The 19,248-nt window shown below is 40.6% G+C and overlaps 1 protein-coding gene across 3 annotated transcripts in view; it reads left to right on the top strand.

The window, feature by feature from the left end:
- SPRY3 (sprouty RTK signaling antagonist 3) overlaps window positions 1–9,939 on the top strand; it is a 188,791-nt gene extending 178,852 nt beyond the window's left edge. The window contains exons 2-3 of one of the 3 annotated variants that reach the window (XM_077888905.1): window positions 394–567; window positions 5,922–9,939. In XM_077888905.1, the coding sequence (XP_077745031.1) occupies window positions 6,025–6,891 (867 nt within the window). In that variant the 5' untranslated portion in view covers window positions 394–567; window positions 5,922–6,024 and the 3' untranslated portion in view covers window positions 6,892–9,939. Of the gene's footprint in view, window positions 1–174; window positions 568–5,921 lie in introns of those variants that run through there. The other 2 variants (XM_077888904.1, XM_077888907.1) reach the window with 2 other exon arrangements.
- Window positions 9,940–19,248: the final 9,309 nt, after the last annotated feature.

Genomic DNA, 19,248 nt, shown 5'->3' with positions numbered 1-19,248 from the left:
GCGGAGGCAAAAGAGAAAGAGGGGGAGGAGGTAAAGAAGGAAGAAGGGGAGGAGGGAAGGGGGAGGGAAGAGGAGGGAAGGAAAAAGCTGAAGGAGGAGGGGGAAAAGAAAGAGGAGGAGGAGGAGAAGGGGAGGAGAAAGAGGCGGAGGAGGAGGGGGAGGAGAAATAGAAGAAGGAGGAGGAGAAAGAAGAGGAGGAGGAGGAGAAAGAGGAGGAGGAGATGAACAACTTACCCTGCTGAGCTTTCTTTGGGGAATACGTGCATCAAGATTTAGATCTGCATGTAAAATCTATACAAAGTATCTGCCACTACAGGTCTGACTCTCCTCCCCACCCCACCCCCCGCAGCACCGTTTTTTTTTCCTTTCCGTTTTCTTTGCTGTGTCAGAAAGACCGACACAGAACTATCTCTGTTTCTGGCTCCACTGCCTGTGAAGGAGTTTTCATTCAGACTTTCCGAAGAGAGGTGGAGAAACCTAAAGACTCAGGAGAAGAAGAGGTCTTTTGAGCCAAATGGGGCATTAGTTCTTCTGCTTTCCTCAGCATGGATAAACCCTTTCCTCAAGGTAAGCCACAGAGATTAGCTCTTAAAGACCCTAGAATTCTTTCTATGCAATGCATACATTGCCATTCATTCCAGCCATCCTGTGTGTGTGTGTGTGCGTGTGTGTGCGTGCGCGCGCGTGTGTGCACGCGTACAAGAGCAAACGCATGGGTAAAATAAAATGAAAACCATTTAAATGAGATTTAAATGAATCAGCTTTTGCAGAAAACTCTCCGTATTGGAAATTTATAAATCAAAATGGAACTTCAAAATAACCCTTTTGTACCCAAATGCCAATTGAATTTTTAGCCTGTTGACCTTTAAATGCATTTTGGTGCTCGCCTAAGCCCCTTATAGCGCAGCCTAACCACCCAAGCTGAGGACGTAGGGAGAGCCCGTGCTGAGGCCAGTCTGGCTGCCCAGCGGGCATCCTGTCAGCGTGGGGCTGGTCTGCTATTGGCTCACAAGTCTGGGCTGTGCATCGTTCAGATTTCATCACATCACCTTGCCCTGGGTAGAAATGGCGCAAGCTGACACGGCATAACCCCCTACTTACATTGAGTCAGAGCAGTGATTTAGAAATCTCTGGATCCCTGCCTGGGTGTGTGTGCACATGTCTCTGTGTGGCGTACGGAAATTTTGTCAAAAGTGAGAACCTGTGAGCATGTCCAGTTAGCCAATAAGCATTCAATACGACCTAGTAGAGTGGTTTACACTGCCTTCCAGTCCTCTGGCTAATTATAATTAGCATTCACCTCTGCGTGCAGCAAACAAAGTTGGATGAACAGAAAACAGACCTTGAACTCTTAAACAGAAAATCTATTTTGAAATGCAAACTATTGTTGCTTTTCTGGGTACATTAAAACCTCATTGTAACATAATGTGCTATTACATGAATTTGGAGATACCAGGTGTTAGATCATGTTCCCAACAAGTCAGCTGCATACATACATACCAATAAGGCACAGGAAGTATTACTCTTGTTCCCTGTACCTCTAAATAAACGTTTACTGAGACTTGATTCAATGCATTTTGGTTTCTTTGTGTTCCGTTTTTAGGTCTGTCTCGCTGTGAACCAATCTAGATAGTGATCTGAGTGACTTGGGCTTGGAAGGTTTTTATTCAGAGTTGAGGAATTGGGTAGTGAGGAATTGAAAAACCTAAAGGAAGGAGACTAATTCTTCATGAAAGACTTTTTGAGGCAGAGAAATGCAACCGACAAACCCAGAGTAAAAAATTGAGAGTATCACGACAAGAAGGGGCTTGAAAAGCCCTCTTTTTGTGCCCTGCATTTTGGAGAAAAACTGAGGCTTGGGTTGGAAGTCACTAGTCCATGGCCTCACAAAAAAGTACTTAAGACTAGAACTTAGACCCTTGCAAAAGGGTCTGGGGTTTAAAGAAAGATTCCTACTTCTTGAGTGAACAACTAGCATTTTCTTCAGGGTTGGAAGTATGTGAATCCATCAGGTATTATTACTATTTTCCCCCGTTATTGCTCATCGCTAGAACACCCATATCTTTAAAAATGCCAAGTCTTACAACTGCTGGAATCTCTAGTTTGAAATAAACTGCTCTGCGTCTTAATGAAACTATTAAAGTAATGAATAGGGCTAGGGTAGCAAAGTGACAAGTTAAGAGTTAAATGTGGTGAGAACCTGGCAGCTCCAGCAAGATGTATGTGGTAGGAGGGAGGCCCAGTCAGTGGCTGAGAGGTTAGTAATGTAAACTATATACAACTTGGTATTTGTAAGGGGGGAGTGCTTTGATAGAGATGCAAATGCTTTTGCACAGAGAGGGATTTTTGGAGAGCAGACTTTGGAACAGTAGAACTAAGAAAACATATAAAGCCATAGCAGAAATTCCCCCTATGTTTGCTTTCAGTTATTCTGAGAAGGAGTGTATATAACAGCAGAGCACAGAAAAAAGTAACACGCCCCAGAGCTGTTACACGGTAAGGTACAAAACAGCATTGAACCCATGGGAGTGGGAGAAAAAGGGAGCCAAGCTCTCCTTCTCTCCCCTCCTTTTCTTTGAAATTGAGGTTGAGTCATATTGTATCAGAAAGGATTTACCACAGAAATCCGAACTGTCTAAAGGTGTTGGCATAGTAGGGCTTTAGATAGGCAAGTTTTCAACTTTGGCCTCAACATGGCAGATTTTAGGTTCCAGGGAGGCAATACATTTTTCTTTCATGAACAAACAGCATTTCTTGAATAGATTTAGCTCTCTCGTCCCTTAGTTGGCATAAGAAAAGAAATTTCTGTTTAGGTTGAACATAGAAAATTTCAGGGCTACAGAAAAACTGTTGAGAGAGCTCTGAGCACCTGGCCAGAGGGACTGAGATGGGAGTGGGTTTACAATGCATCATTCATTACTGCAGAGGCACTACGTGACAGAAATCACTAGATCCCACCAATGTGCAGCCAAGACTTGTAATCACCTTGGCTCCTATTTAATAATATGTGATATGCATATTCTCTCTCTCATTTCATAGGATATGGGACTGACCAACAGCACAGTTTCTTTACTGTTTTTGCTCACAATGAATGGCCCTTTAACGTGAGGATTTCTGAATCCTAAACATGCATGCACTAGTAGTTTTTCATCTAACCTATGTGCTGGAGCAGTGTCTTGCCCATTTCTCAACCTTTTCCCCAGCCTTACCTCCCCCTACAGGGTCTACTTTGGGTCATCCTGTTAGCCAGGTCAGCAAACATTTTATTGTCATTCAACCCTGTTTTTATCCTTCTCAACAGCCTGATTTTGCCCAGGTCCTCTTGCCTGCTCCATTGCAGATTTTCCACAGTCCATTCTGGTGAAGGATTTTGCAGGGCAGGAAGAGTTCATCCCGTTAAGCCCCTTGTAAACAAGACAGTGGTACCTCATCATCCCGGGCCAATGCCCCAAAGCTTCCTTTAATCATCCAACCGTGCGTCTCAACTTTTCAGCCTTACAGCAATCTAATCAATATCCAGATACACCTTCTCAATTTAAGCACCATATACCCTTCTGCTGCCAAGACAGGTTCCCCTTTGAACATGGTTCTGAGTCATTTCTATTATGACCTAGATTCCTCCAAGCTGAGCTTTTCAACCTTCTGGGCATGTCCCTGAGATACCTAGTGATATCTTTGGAATCCCATAGGATTATCTTTTGTAACTTTGAGACCTTGTATGCCTTCCTTTGAGTTATTGATTCTTGGAATTTCCAATATGTTTTGAATCTAATTTCCTTTGGGAAATCAATGAGTCTAAAATGCATCCAGCGCATTGGTCACCGTTCTTAGACTATAAAGGACACAAATGGTCCTGTGCATTCTTTATCAGATCAACAGGGAATAAATCCATTCCTTATCAATTTGCCAAAAGACTCTTCCCGATGCAAAGTTTCTACATCCACATACCCTGCAAGTCAGCTGAACAATGTGTCTTTGTTTTTTTAGCTGTTCAAATGAAAACTTCTTTTTCCTTTCCAGTGCTGAGATTCTGAATCTTAACAAAGTCCAGTGAAGGTAGATGTGGGAGGCTTCAGGGCGCTGTGAGTCCAAGTAAATAAAAGAGACATAAATTTTGCTTCTGAATGCTGAAATGAAAAAGGCCATGTTGCTTAGTTAGCCCTCAAGGATTGAAGATGTAGAAGGCGTAAATGAAGAGAAATCGTTGTCAGATTGTCTAGTTATACAAACACAGATCATAATGGGGCAGAGTCCTTCACGATCACCTAGTTTACTCTGCTAATTACCCGGAGAGTGGATTGAAGCCCAAACAAAGCAAGTGATTTGACAGAAGTTTCATAGATATTCTAGCCTTAGAATGTCCATCATGTTTATTTGCATTCTCTTGTGCTGCATTAAATAATATCAAAACAACTAGCTAAAAAGTGGAATTATAGTCAGACTGGTTCTTTTCTGTGATGTGCCAGAAAAGTTATTTTTAACCAAATTAAATCTTCTTTTCAAAAAACGAACAGATGTAAATTCAACTAAACAGGTTTGCATGGGGATATAGCCTCAAAAGGCAATGAATCTGGTCATATTATTAGCCACTGAGTCCTTTAGCAGCGGCCTCCTTATTTTTCCTGGTATTGAGCTTTGGGCACATTTCCGTGTCGTGTTTGCTTGCTTATGGAAACCTAATCAAGCACTATCCTCTTTCACTTGTTCATTTCTATTACTCATTCAAGCTTTGCGTTCCATACAGTAGTGTGAGTAATCGATCTATTTTGAGGAGGCCTGAAATATGATGGATTTCAAGTATATACTTTATTCATGCTAGTGCTTCCTAGGTCCTAATGCCTCCAGGGTGACTCTTGGATTTGTGCTTAGGTTTTCTAGTGTACACGTTTTTGGTCGTTCAGTCCTCCAGGGGGTGTAATGCGATGCCGGACTGTTTGTACGATATTTTTCACTATTATCACTACTATGCTTCATCAGATCCTCCAGGGAATGACCATCCACTCTTCCTGATGGTGGTACAGCAGAGGCACACGCATATGTTTTCTAGATATTCAACTTGGTTTAAATAGGTACAGCTACAGGTGAGATTTCAAATAATTCAGGGATCATCTTATATGGCTCCCCCAGCCCCGTTGTTACTCACACAAATATATAGAAGTTTGCTTCTGGAGCCATACTACTTTTAGGAAGAATTACCTCCTCAATAAGTTCAAGCAGATGGAAGGCGAGGAGAACTGCAAGATGATTAGTCTTGGCTTCCTTACACTTTGGAGAAGTTTTTTCCCTATTATTCTACAGATAGCCTGATTTCTGTGCTCAGTGTCCGCCGTATCACTGTGCCTTGGCTGCCTGTAGTCATTGAATCGAGCAATTCCTCTCCCATCTATTTATGTATGCCTATCACAAATTATACTGAAGTGAGAATTTTGATTGATGGTGTATGTATATATACGTGTGTGTACATGTGTATATGTATGTCTCTCTCTTTCTTACACACACACACCTTCTCATGGAAGACTTTAGAACCTTTTTCTTTAACATTAGCATTACTTCAGGATGTTGTGTTTGCATTTGAAATCAGGTTCCATTTTTATTAGAATTTTGACACTCAAGGCCTGGATTTCTCTGTTAGCAAACATCTGAATGAGCTCACTGCTCCTGTGACCCTCATCACATGATGGGATACAAAAGGAATCAATGATGTGAGCTTTGCTCCCACAGTGCTTTATGGTCAGGATGGGTTGACCAGATCTGTCTGTAAAGAAGTAGGTAAGGTCCATCACAGAATGAAGGTGTAACATGAAGACTACCCTAAAGTAACTGAAGGCAGTGGTAGAGGTAGAGCCTGAGCTTTGTTAGTTCCCTGCAAAGTAGTCATGCTTGTGTCTTCTCATGGATTGTTTCTATTTCTTCTCTCCTAGGATTTTCTGATGTGCCCTAAGGTCCATGTAACTCCAAGGGCTCTTTATCACCACAAGTGCCACCCTGACCCAAAACCACTCAGAACTCAAGAATCAAGGCAGAATGGATGCTGCAGTGACAGATGATTTCCAACAAATTCTCCCTATCGAACAGCTGCGCTCTACTCATGCTAGCAATGATTATGTGGAACGGCCTCCAGTCCCCTGTAAACAGGCCCTCTCCAGCCCTTCCCTTATAGTGCAAACCCACAAATCTGATTGGTCCCTGGCTACCATGCCTACTGCTCTTCCCCGCAGTCTCAGCCAGTGCCATCAATTGCAGCCCTTGCCTCAGCATCTGAGCCAATCTAGCATTGCCAGCTCAATGTCCCATAGCACCACTGCCTCTGATCAAAGGCTCTTGGCCAGCATTACACCCTCACCTTCAGGCCAGTCCATCATCCGAACCCAGCCTGGAGCAGGGGCCCACCCAAAGGTGGATGGTGCTCTGAAGGGAGAAGCTGAGCAATCTGCAGTGCACCCCAGTGAGCACCTCTTCATTTGCGAGGAGTGTGGGCGCTGCAAATGTGTCCTCTGCACAGCAGCTCGTCCTCTCCCCTCCTGCTGGCTGTGCAACCAGCGTTGCCTTTGCTCTGCCGAGAGCCTCCTCGATTATGGCACTTGTCTCTGCTGTGTTAAGGGCCTCTTCTACCACTGCTCCACTGATGATGAAGACAACTGCGCTGATGAGCCCTGCTCCTGTGGGCCTAGCTCTTGCTTTGTCCGCTGGGCAGCCATGAGCCTCATCTCCCTCTTCCTACCTTGCCTGTGCTGCTACCTGCCTACCCGTGGATGCCTCCATCTGTGCCAGCAGGGCTATGATAGCCTCAGGCGACCAGGCTGCCGCTGTAAGAGGCACACCAACACTGTGTGCAGGAAAATCTCTTCTGGTAGTGCACCGTTCCCTAAGGCCCAGGAAAAGTCTGTATGACCTTCCCAAAAATGGATCCAGAGCTTTCTCCTTCTAACTCCCATTAGTCAAGTATAGGCCTCATCTTTGAAGAGGGGGAGAAGGATTAAAGCAGCCAAAGTTAGGGCCTCACCGGTGTTGCTCCTGCAGTGTCAGGGGATGGCCAAGTACATCCTGGTGCAGGATGCCTTGTTCTTTCTCACAGTATCTATCCCACTCCTCTTCAACCTTTTTACACCTTGCCATTTGAGCCCTGTGGCTGTCATGGCAAATTCAGGTGACACATAGGCATGAGATTTGGACACCGAGGACTGACAGAGCCAGCAACGTGGAGGTTTAGGGGCTCCCCAACATAATGCCTCTTGATGCAGGCTCTGCGCGTCACTCTACTTTCCACGGTGCCTTTGGAAACTTTCTCCTTAGATGGTTTTCACAGGTCCATGTGGAACAGTGTTCAATATTCCAGGGAATCTGACCCCTTTGCCCTGTTTACTGCCCTTTCTCTTCTTTACTCTTTTTCTCCCTCTCTCGTCTTATTCTGTGTTCCTTCCTCCTTCATCCCTACCCTTACTTCTTTTGGTTTTCTTCTTTCTCTATCCCTTCTCTCTACTCCTTTCCTCTTACTCTTTCCACCTAATTCGTTCTCTACTTGTATTTCTCTCTTGTTTGACCTCCCTTTGTTTCTCGCTACCTGTCCTTCTTTCTCTACTACGTCCAAAAGTGCTGTTTTTCCATAGGTGTTTCCTTTGACGCCAAACTTTGCTATGCTATACTATTTACTAAATTTTATTAAGGGAAATGGATTACTGTAATGAACTGATCACTAGCAATAGTCTGTATCCTGACGTGTGTGTGTGTGTGTGTACTCATAACCACACTCACCTGTTTGTGAGCATATGAGGCAAAAATTATCTTACATTTCCAGGTTTAACTAGTTGGAGTTTTACGCTCTTTCCCAATAATCAACTTATAGTACTGACAGATTCCACTAGCATGCGGAGTAGGATAGTAAATCAGGATGCTCATAACTTTGTATGTCTGACCCAAGTGCCAAAGGCAGACGTGCTTTATAGCTAAATGAACAAAGCAAGGGTATTACAGAGGTCTGTTCTCTCTTAGAAGCTAACTGCCCTGAGACTGCATGGCTCAGGCCTTAATTATGGACATAAAAAGTCATAAAACTTTAGAGCTGGAAGGAATCTTAACTGTTACTCTAGTTCAATGCCCTTATTTTGCAGATGGGAAAACTGAGGCCTGGAGACAGGAAGGGATTTTCCCAAGGCCACACATGGAGTTCATAGCAGGGTTGGGACTAGAATACAGGCCTTCTGACTCCTAGTTCAGTATTCTCTACCTACCCTACATCACACTAGGTCATGGGACTTTTCTCTTAGGACTCTGTTCACAGTGACAGAAAGCCATTGCCATTCAATTTGCTGTAACCATGCCAAGTTAGTGTGGTGGTCTTTATGCAGTGCATAGTGGGTAGCTCATTAACCATCAGGTGTTGAGGCTGCCCCCACTGGACATCACCTTTGGCTCTGTCACCTGTACAAGCTCAAGTGTGGAAACAAACAAACAAACAAGGAATCCCTAACCAAGCTGTATCTTCGCCTACTCTTTGCTGCACACATTGTGCTCACTCCCGGCTTTGTCTGTCGTGGCAATTGCCTGAGAACTTAAATTTCAGCAACAGTGGAAAACTGAGATGAAAGACACATAAAGCAGAGAACTGACTTCTCTTTTACAAAAATACCAAGAGCCTGTGCTGTGAATCCACTTCAATGGGAAAAGGCTGCAGTGGGGATGGCAGGCAGCTAAAGACAGCTGCTAAAAGACACAAGAATTAGATCCAGTTTCCCTCTGTAAGTGAATCCAAAATTCACTGAGGAATTCAGAGATTGAGGGCACTTGCTTGAAATCAAGGTGCTCCAACTTAGTTTAAGACTTCCAGACTCTAACTTTATATATCATCTCTTTTAAAGTGTGCATGGATGTGTATCGCAGAGTGGAGACATGGAGAGAAATGTATAGTCATACACAGGGAGAAGAAGAAGGGAACGTCGACATCCCTTTGTCGGGTATATTCTAGAGAAATATGTGCCACTTAGTCTCTGTTGGTTCTGAATCTTCCTGAAGTGTACTGACATTTGGGCTGCACACAGCCCCATGCTTTCACTTTCGCCTCCTCTTCTAGAATTGCTTTGCTCTATTTTTGTATATATAAATATGTTATGACAATTATTAATAATGTTAACGATATTGCTGCAAATGGTGCCATATATAAGGTTTGGCTTCTTGGAACATTATAAACCCAAACCAATACCTGTAACCTCTTAAGTTGCTTTCAGATCCTTCCATTTTAAGTAACTTTTTAAAATTGTATGAGTCTGCCTGATTGAACTTTGACTTATCTACCCCTAAAAGCTGTGCCCAGTTCTCTGGGTCTAGCTGGATGGTGATGAGTAGCAACACACACTTCTCCCCGCTTATGCCTGAAATCTGCTTAGAGCTGAGATATATAAGGATTCTATGACACTAGTGCATTGTTCCTGGAGCTAAAGTTATTCTATGGATGTTTGCTTATTAGTTTCAGGGCCCAGACTATCACAAGTCCCTCCTCCTTGATAGCTCCTTGATATCCCAATCCTGCAGTCCTTACTCAGGCAAATTGTGCACTGCCAGAGGGGCCCTGGGCTCTGCCATACACCCAGAAGAGCTCTTCTCAGTGTATTTCTAAATGGCCTTACACTTGGTAGAAGAAACTGAAGGGTTACTCAAATGCAATTGCAATCTGCAATCTGCTGCTGAGTCAGGGCTTTCACTTGTGTCCAAGTTGGCCTGATACGGGCTGCATCTGGTTTACGTATAGATGGGTCCTGTTGGGGTATGTGTACAGACGTGTGAGTGTGCATATGTACCCTTCTGTGAAATCATATATATACATATACATACATATGTATATGTATATATATGTGTGTGTGTGTGTAAATATATATATTCACACATCTCTATATATTTTAATGTATTGCACATGTATATTTAAAATATATATGAAAGAACTCTAAATCCTGCAGAAAGCCTCTGTTTTCATTATTTTGCTACCTCGTGTCATGTACTGTATAAACAGGAATATTTAGAGGGTTGTTTCCTGCTTAGCATTTTTTTGCAGTTAAGTCATCTGTTACCCTCTGATTCTACTACTTTCCACATATTGGTTCCCTGATACATTTCACGTGACTTTAGCCAAGAGTTTTTCTTTGATTCCAGCCCATCTGCCCTTATCACAATGGCTATGATAAATATAGTGAACACTTATATAGTGCTTACTATGTGCTAAACACTGTTTTAAGCACATTGCCTATATTAGTTCATTTAATTCACACATTAAGATGTAGGTACCATTACAATTCCCGTTTCACATATAAGAAAACTGAAGCACAGAGAGGTTAATTGACTTGCCAATGGTAACAAAGCTTGTAGATGAAAGACCTAATATATCAACCAGAGCTGTCTGAGTCCAAAGTCTATGCTCTAGACTTAGGAATAGAAGTCTGGAGCATAAAGTAAACACTTCTGGTATAACAAGCCTCAAACAGTAAATAGTCCTTTCCCTAACTCCAGTTCCTCTGCAGTTTAACAGTTGAAACAAATGTGCTCCTGTGTTAGGATCAAAGCAATAGTTACAGATACCATATATTAGCTGCCTTGCTTCCCAAGATGGTGGCCACTTCTCAGTTTACAGTATAGAACTGGAAGAGAAATATTTTCACTTGTGCCAGACAAGGTGAGTTTTTAAGAGTGTAACCTTTTCTTTATAGGCCCAGGAAAACTAATTTGATTTCTTTCTGCAGAAAGTAGAACTAAAACTAGTTTTAGAACTTGAGATTAGTTGGAATTGTTAACATGTAAGTTCATTGATTATACCAAGTGCATTCTCTGACTCAAATGTAAGCACTCTGCTGAGGACCATTGTCCCATCACCTCCTTCATAGTGGCAATCCTTTACCCTGTTATTACTTCAGACCCAGAAAGAACATCTCTTAAAGAGCATCTGCTCCAACATCAACATTGTATAGTTGGAGAAAAAGATGCACAGAGTGAGAATATGACCTGTCCAAAGTTACATGGTTCTGAAATTGTGTAGAACTATGACTTATTTCCAGATGTCTGAATTTCTTAGAAAAGAGAACTCAAAGCAAAAGCTTATTTGCGATACCAAGGAAGTAAGAGTAAGGAAAAAGAGTAGGGAAGTAGGGAAGAAGGGCAATGAACATAAAGGAATGTATCATTGTGTTGGTCATAATCTGTTTCATGACAGGCTAATTTCTCAGTTTCTTATGACAGGCCATATTGCATCTCCATATAGCCCATCTGCGGGGGGCGGGGGGGAGAAGAAGAATTTAGCTCCTGCCTTCTATCTCAGTCAAATATCTCCCCTGTGAGATATTAACTCCCTTACACTTCTGGGTAGTACATGTGTGGATGCTCAAGCATGTACCTTGGCATGTCACACCTCAGCAGCAAGGGGGTGCTATAGTGGCTCCACTACACACAAGTGAGTATGTGGATATAGGGAGACATATGAATGTGAGAACCTATGTATTCTCTGACTTGCTTTCAAGGGCTTCCTTCTGCATGGAAATGAAGTCTGTGGTTCAACTAGAGGAATAATAAAGTCTCAAAATATCCTTCTTAGCATAAAAAGAAACTTTATGTTACTGAATTCTTCAAAAAAACATGTCTAAAGCAATGCATGTCCAAGAATGCACTTATGTTCATTTAGGCTTCATCAGCATAATGGCAGGAAAACCGGTCAAGTTAATAAACTCTGAAAAAATGGCTAAGCAGGTTATTTAACGACATAAAAATAAAATATTCTGTTGATCAACTGAATTTTTTTCTATTTCAGCCACTAATTATGATGATATCACATAGACACATTCTAAGTGCTGTACTATGGTTTATTCTCATAAACAATAGTTCCCTGTGCCCTTTAGACCATTCATACATGAAGCCAAAGCATCTAGTCAATAAAAACATCCCATTGATAGTTTCATATCTATGGGCAATGTCATAAAAGCATTGAATGCATTCCCCTGATTTCATTCTTGCTTTTTTCATGTAAGGAAAGATGAGCATAGGAAAATCCTGAAAAATTTTCAAGGTGAATAATGAAATCATGCTACTACTACAAACAATACAGCAAAACTTTCCTTCAATGACATGTACTTTACTGAGTCCAGTTACTTCTCAGTTCTCATGTACCTGAGTTACTAGCAACATTTAACATAGTTTCTCATGCTGTCCTCCCCAAAACACTTTTACCACATAGCTTCTAGGATACCACATTCTTCTGGTTTCCTTCCTACTTCACTGTTTGTCCTCTGTATTCTTTACTGGACTCTCTCATTTTCCTTACCTCTTCATCATCAAGTATCCCAGCAATTGGTCTTTGAAATATACTCTTGGAGTACCATTTACATGATGAGTTTCAAAATTATATCTCCAGCCTGGACTACTCTCTTGGACTTCCCACTCATAGATCCAACTGCTTATTTCACATCTCTACTCTGATAGCTAGTAGGAATTTCAGATATAACATGTTCAAACCAAGCTCTTAATCTTTCTCTCCTCAAGCCTGATCTTTGCAGCATTTCCTATCTTTTTTAATGCCGATTCCAAGCTTCTGGCTGCTCAGATAAAAAAAAAAAACTTTGTACCTATTCCTAGGCATTTTATTAGTAATAAATGTAGCTTAAATTCTCAACCTCAAATCCTCAATTAGCCTTTTACTCTGATGATTTAGCATGTGGTCATTAATCGTTCCTTTTTTTTTTTTTAAAGATTTTATTTATTTATTTGAGAAAGAGAGTGTGAGAGAGAGCACAAGCAAGGTAGAGGGGTACAGGGAGGAGAAGTAGGCTCCCCACTGAGCAGGGAGCCCCATGTGGGACTCGAGCTCAGGACCCTGGGATCATGACCTGAGCCTAAGGGAGACACTCAACCACTGAGCCACCACATGCCCTGGCAAAGACTGAAATCCTTGGTCCTTTCATCCTAACCTAGGCCCACTTCCTTATCTTGACCCTCAAATTGATCAACATATTACCAGTGTTGCTGCTTTCAAAGGCCAGAATGACAAGACACATAGCCTCAAGGAGAGACATCTTGAGAATGACACTGCTCATTCTTTAGGGATCTTGATGTCATTACAATCAATGTTATGTATGTTGCTTACAAATGTATTAACTGGCCAGTCTCCTAGAAAAGTAGAGGGTAATTTGCACCCACAAGTTGTCATTCTCCAACTCTTCAGGCAGTTTTTTGACTATACCATATAATTGTCACATCTCTGATGATAAAAGCCACAGATGACAAGGATCTGGGAACCCCCAAGTTTTTTAGGAACTAACAAACATTGCTGATGTAGGTTACTAAGGAAAGAAAACAGAGACAGACACTTAGGCAAATGCCTCAGTTCCATTAATATAGGGCTTTAACCTCAAATCACCTGTATGTTTTCCTACTATGACAAGATGAGGTGAACTATACAAGCATTCTAAAGGTTCATTTTGAACGTATGTTTTAAGGCTTAAACTAAAGGGACACTGAATGACTCACTTGGCCTTTTTCTCTTCAGTCCACACTTTAATCTTAGTCTTCAAAGTCTTAGCATTCTGATGACAAAACCAAACCAAAACAGACAAACAAAAAACTAAAAAGGAAATTCAAGGAAAAGAATACAATTTTTATAATATCAGAGATTAGTTAGTAACAATTTTACTGCATGGAAGGGACCTTTCCCAATGGCAATGAAGGCCTCCCAAGTAGGAGAAGTCTCCAGGCCTATATTAACACATAAACTATATTAAAGGAAGGAAAGAAAAATTAGTGAGGAGTAATACTAAATGCAAGTTGAGATTTTTTTAAAAGGTTAAGAAAATGAGCCATATGAAAGAAAAAAGCTCTGCGATCAGTTTTTTTCCTCTCACCTAAACCTCTTGAACTCTTTCTGTCCTTGACTTTTATCATTACTCTTCTTTCTTTTTCAAGCTCCTATAACACTTCCACTGGAGTGATTCTGTGTGTGTGTGTGTGCGTGTGTGTGTGTGCATGTGCGTGTGCATGTACATGTGTGTGTGTGAGAGAGAGAGAGAGAGAGAAATGTGGATGGAGCCTTGAGCTCTCCCTTAGAGGTTCAAAGTTAAGAGTATGCCCATTAACACTCTCAGCCTTTCAAACTCCCTTCTAGGACATGTCCCAGAGTAACTGGATCTTACACTAAATGACGAGGTTTCTCTACTTCAGAAATACCAGACTGGATTTGTGGCTTTCCCTGGATTGGCTTCTTCATGGTCAATGTAGTGTTGTGGAAATCACAGTACCCTGAGACCAGTTAATAAAATAAAAATCTTTGGAGGTAGGGCTGAAGAATGGCTGTTTAAAAAATTTCCTGTGTGATTATAATATGCAAACAGAGTTGAGAAAGCCTAATCACTTCATTCTATAAATGTAGATACTGAAGCTCAGAGAGGGGAAGTGACTTAAACATAACCACACAGTGAGTTAGAAACAAAGTTAGGAGTTATGAGAACCCAGATCTGCTGGCTCCTTGGCCAGAGATCTTATCTTCATACTACACTGCTTCTTTTTCTATCCCATGCATTCTGGACCTTGCTTTTCTCATTTGTAAAATGAAGATAATGAATTCTAGAGATTTTATGAGAGTCCTTAAAACAGACACATTTCTAATGTATAAGGTTCTGCACAAATCTGAAAGAATGTGTTATACTTGAGGGAATTAATATACACCACATATGTGAAGCTGAGTCTATAAAATAACATAATGGAAATGGTTTCATATTTTAGACAATTATTTGGGTATTGTGTCTAATAATACGTATCAAGAAGTATCCCTTATGTGGGTTGTATGTACCTTTAAACTTAACTTGGTACCAGTGACAATCAAGAAGTTAGAAGTCAGAGGTCATTATTTTCTTTCTCTTTCCCTCATTGCAACTGGAATTTTTAAAAATATAAAAGTAGTGACATATCTGGATTTCTTATAATTAGTCAACTAAACATGTCCTTAGGACTGAACTAGCCCAGTGTTTCTAGGAGACTTGTAGATTCCATTCCTGAGGGAAGGGATTAAAAAAAAAAGATGTCTCTTCTGAAAGGCAGGATGCATGTAAAGGCAAGGGAAGGGCTGCCGATTAGGAGAAGCTACTGCTAAAGAAGTGAGAAAGGAGGGAAGAGGTTTTCTGATTTGGCTGATCTAAGGAAGTGGATTATTTGAGGGTCTAGTATCCCCAGAATGATCTGTAACCACAGGAAACACATTTCCTGAATTCCAGGGCCCCAGAACAGAGTTCTAGACCCATTCCAGTTTTATCCATCCCAGATATTAGGAATTTCCGGAGGGGGGCACTTGTATTCCCCTAGGAGTCATACATCTGGCTACTTGTTTATTTGGTAAAAATGGAATTCTGTACCATTTATAAAATGGACCTCTTGTGTCTTCCTTATTTTGAAAGTATAATGCACATTCCTAATTCATCATTCATTTTTGCCAATGATTTTTAAGTATTTTTGAAAGTTATTTTTAAATACAAAAATGTATTTATTTAACAAAGCACTCCTTTATCCTTTTATTTCAGCCATCCTAATAAATTAAAAAGAAGTCATGATTAAACTAGGTATTTCTATATGTCACATTACAAACTAGTTTTAAAAATCTACTTAGTATATATATCATCATTTCATCTTGAAATGCCTCCTTTTTAAGCGGGAGGCAGAGAGTCAAGGAATTTGAATGAATCAAGAGGACTAAAAGTATAGTGATAGGTGCTTATAATCCAGACCTGCCTCAGGCAGGAGTTACCATTCAGGTAATTAAGAGGTGATGACCCTAGTCTCAACTTGGGTTGTTAAAGGCCATGTTTCAGGGGGCTATGATTTCCTAAAAATATAACCCAAAAAGCTCCTTGCTAATAGCTACACTGCTGATGAAGTACTTGTGCTTTGACTTCCCTAGTTCTAAAGGAATTAGAACTGGTTATGCATTAATGGTAGTAACATTGACATCTATTTCAAGAGAACTTCAAATAAACAGAATGGAGAATGGACCTGGAGAGAATAAAGGGTACTTATTCCATAAAAGCCTGGAACATAACCTGAAGTACAGAAGCAACGTCGAATTTAGAATTAGAAGATAAATGTAATAACACATAAGACAATATGAGATGGTAGAAGCCAGTCTTGATGAATTTCATCCAAAGAATTCTAGGTCACTCTACTAGGTGTTAGGCACCTTTGGTAGGTTACTTAGGCTTTCTGTGCCTGGTTTTGATCCCAGAAACCATGACTCTAAATATTTCATGCTCCTAGTGACTATAATCTATTGCTTTTCAGTATAAAAATTGCCATATGAGTAGCGTCATAGGATGTCCCCATTTACCTGGGACAGTTTCAGTTAACTCCTGCTTCCCATAAAATTTAATAGTGCCTTCTTATATTCTGAGAACTTATCCTGACACAACTTGGATATCACATGTAATAGTAAGCTTAATTAGCTAACTTTGATAAAACCATTGCATGAAAAGCATTCTAAACAATTTCAATGTTGGTCCATCTCTCCTATTATCCTCAAACACCATCCGAAATTGACCCCCCTCCCCATTTTTAAAGTCCTTCTTATCCAGCTTGCATCCCCTGGTCCATCATAGCACCTTTGACCTTTTTTATCTCCCTAGCACGCTTGATTTAAAAATCTAAATTTAGTGAAATGAAACCACTTGTTCCACATTTTCATCTTAACAGATGAATGTGGTTAAAGAAAAATACACAACCACAAACTTCAAATGAGCCATCAGTACCACCAGATATTTCTACTTTACTTCTCTCTTCAGTTTGTTTTCCAAATTTCAAAAAGGCTACCTCATACTTCTCTCATCACACATCCAATACTCCCAGTTTGTCCATGCCTCCACTCCATCTATGACCTTGCCACATACCATTGAGAAAATAGAGGCATTCTCTTCTAAATCTTCTCCAGCCAGGCTTTTGAACCGATCCTCCACTGAAATGGCTTTGCTTGATGTCTTCGATGATTCTACTTTCCTAAATCCAATGGTAAATTCTCAATCTTCATCTCACACAAATTGCTGCAGCACTTGTCCAAGCTGATCACACCCCCCTATCATGACTTATGTTCCCCAGAAAACCAATAGAACCTGAGATGAGGACTAGCATGCAGTTGGTTTATTTGAGGAGCTGACTCAGGAAATAAGAAAGGGGACTGAGAAGAATGAATCAGGAAGAGAGGGACCATCAATTCCAGGGTATAGTATTGATCTGTTTGCCACTGTAGGCAACTGTGGACTATTCACACTGAGGACTTCCTGTGGAACTGCGTAGATGCACTTCAGAATTTTCCAGCAGACATAAAGAGAGGAGTGTTTATCCATCATATTCTATCTCCCATTGACCAAGGGTAATCTGAGAGAGTATTCACTCACTGGCACTTGCAGGCTCGTCCATGAACTAGAATCGCTGAGCAGGCTCCTGTAGGTGTTCTACCCAGCGAGAGCAAAGAAGCCCCAAGGCAGGAGGAGATAGTAGAAGAAACAGATGAATAAGGTAGCATCAGGTTTCCCCTGCATACAGCTGCTACAGCAATGTCCTGAGCAAAAAGGGGGTCGAGGAACACGTGACATGGGGCAAAAAAGACTTTTAACACACCCCCCTTCTTGAAATATATTCTTTACTTGTCATCCTGCACACCATACTCTCCCTGTCCTCTTCCTGCCTCAATGATCTCTCTCTTCTTTTCCAAGTCCTTTTATGGTTCCTCTGTATGAAACTTCTCTAAAGTATTAAAGCGCCAAAAATTTCAGTTCTTAGTCTTCTCCTCTTCTCTACCTACACTCACTTTCTTGGTGATCTCATCTAATCTCCTGCATTTAAGCACCATTTTTATATACTCATGACTCCCAAATTTATATCTCTAGCCTCATCTCTCCCCTGAATTCCAGACATTTTCTTAAAATCTACACTTAAAAGTTTTATAATAATAATAATAATAATAATAATATAAAGTTTTATATTATTATAAAACTGAACATATTTAGAGCATAAATGATTTCTATACTCCTAAAAATTGTTCCTCTCTCAGTTTCCCCTGTTTCTGTGTAAATTATGACTCCATTCTGGGACTTCTGGGTGGTGGCTCAGTGGTTGAGAGTCTGCCTTAAGCTCAGGTTGTAATCCCGAGGTGCTGGGATTGAGTCCCACACAGGGAGCCTGCTTCTCCCTCTGCCTATGCGTCTGCCTCTCTCTGTATGTGTCTCTCATGTATAAATAGCATCTTAAAAAAAGTGATGACTCCATTCTTCCAATGACTCAAGCCAAGCACTTTGAAGTATTCTTGATTCCTACTTTTTCTTCATATCAATTAGTCAACAAATCCTGTTAGCTGTACCCTCAAAATAAATTCAAAATTTGACCACTTCTCTCTATTTTCACTACTACTACCCAGTCTCATTCACCTGTGTCTGCTCCCTTGATAACTGCAGCAGCCCCTTGATTCTACTCTTAACCCCTCTCCCAAAGTCTGTTCCCAACAGAGAAACCAGAGTGATTGTTCCAAAACTGAAGGCTGGATCTTGTCATTCTCCTGCATAAAATCCTCCAATGGTCTTCCAATTCACTTAGAATTGGATTGATAATTTCCATCATGGTTATAAAGCCCTATATATATGCTCTTCTGATAAGTACATGGCCCAGTCCCTCTTTTAATATCAGGGGTCCACTCAAATATCACTTCCTTAAGGACCATCCTAAATCAGCATTGCTCACTATTTTATCCTTGTTTTGCTTCATTTTTTTCCCGATAGGATTTCTTACTACCTCATTACTATATTTTATTGTTGAATGAATAAATAAATGGATATTGTGGTAGTTAAATTGGAGCAAGCTTTCTCTTTTATTTTTATAAGATTATTTTTTAAAGTTTTTATTTAAATCCCAGTTAACATGCAGTGTAACATTAGTTTCTGGCATACAACTTAGTGATTGAACACATTCATACAACACCCAGTGCTCATCATAAGTGCCCTCCTTAATTCCCATCACCTATATAACTTATACCCCAACCTATCTCCCCTCTGGTAACCATCATTGTATTCTTTTTTTTTTTTCAAACTGTAATTTATTTCATTTTTATTTGTTTTTTTTTTTATATTTTTAACTTTTTTCTTTTTTTTTTAATTCATCATTGTATTCTTTATAGTCAAGTGTCTGTTTCTTTTTTCTTCTTCCATTTGCTCATAGGTTTTGTTTCTTAAATTCTACATATTAGTGAAATCATATGGT

Source organism: Canis aureus, chromosome X, assembly GCF_053574225.1.
Source record: "Canis aureus isolate CA01 chromosome X, VMU_Caureus_v.1.0, whole genome shotgun sequence".
In the NCBI taxonomy this organism is placed as follows: domain Eukaryota; kingdom Metazoa; phylum Chordata; class Mammalia; order Carnivora; family Canidae; genus Canis; species Canis aureus.
This window is presented reverse-complemented; position numbering and strand designations above follow the sequence as displayed.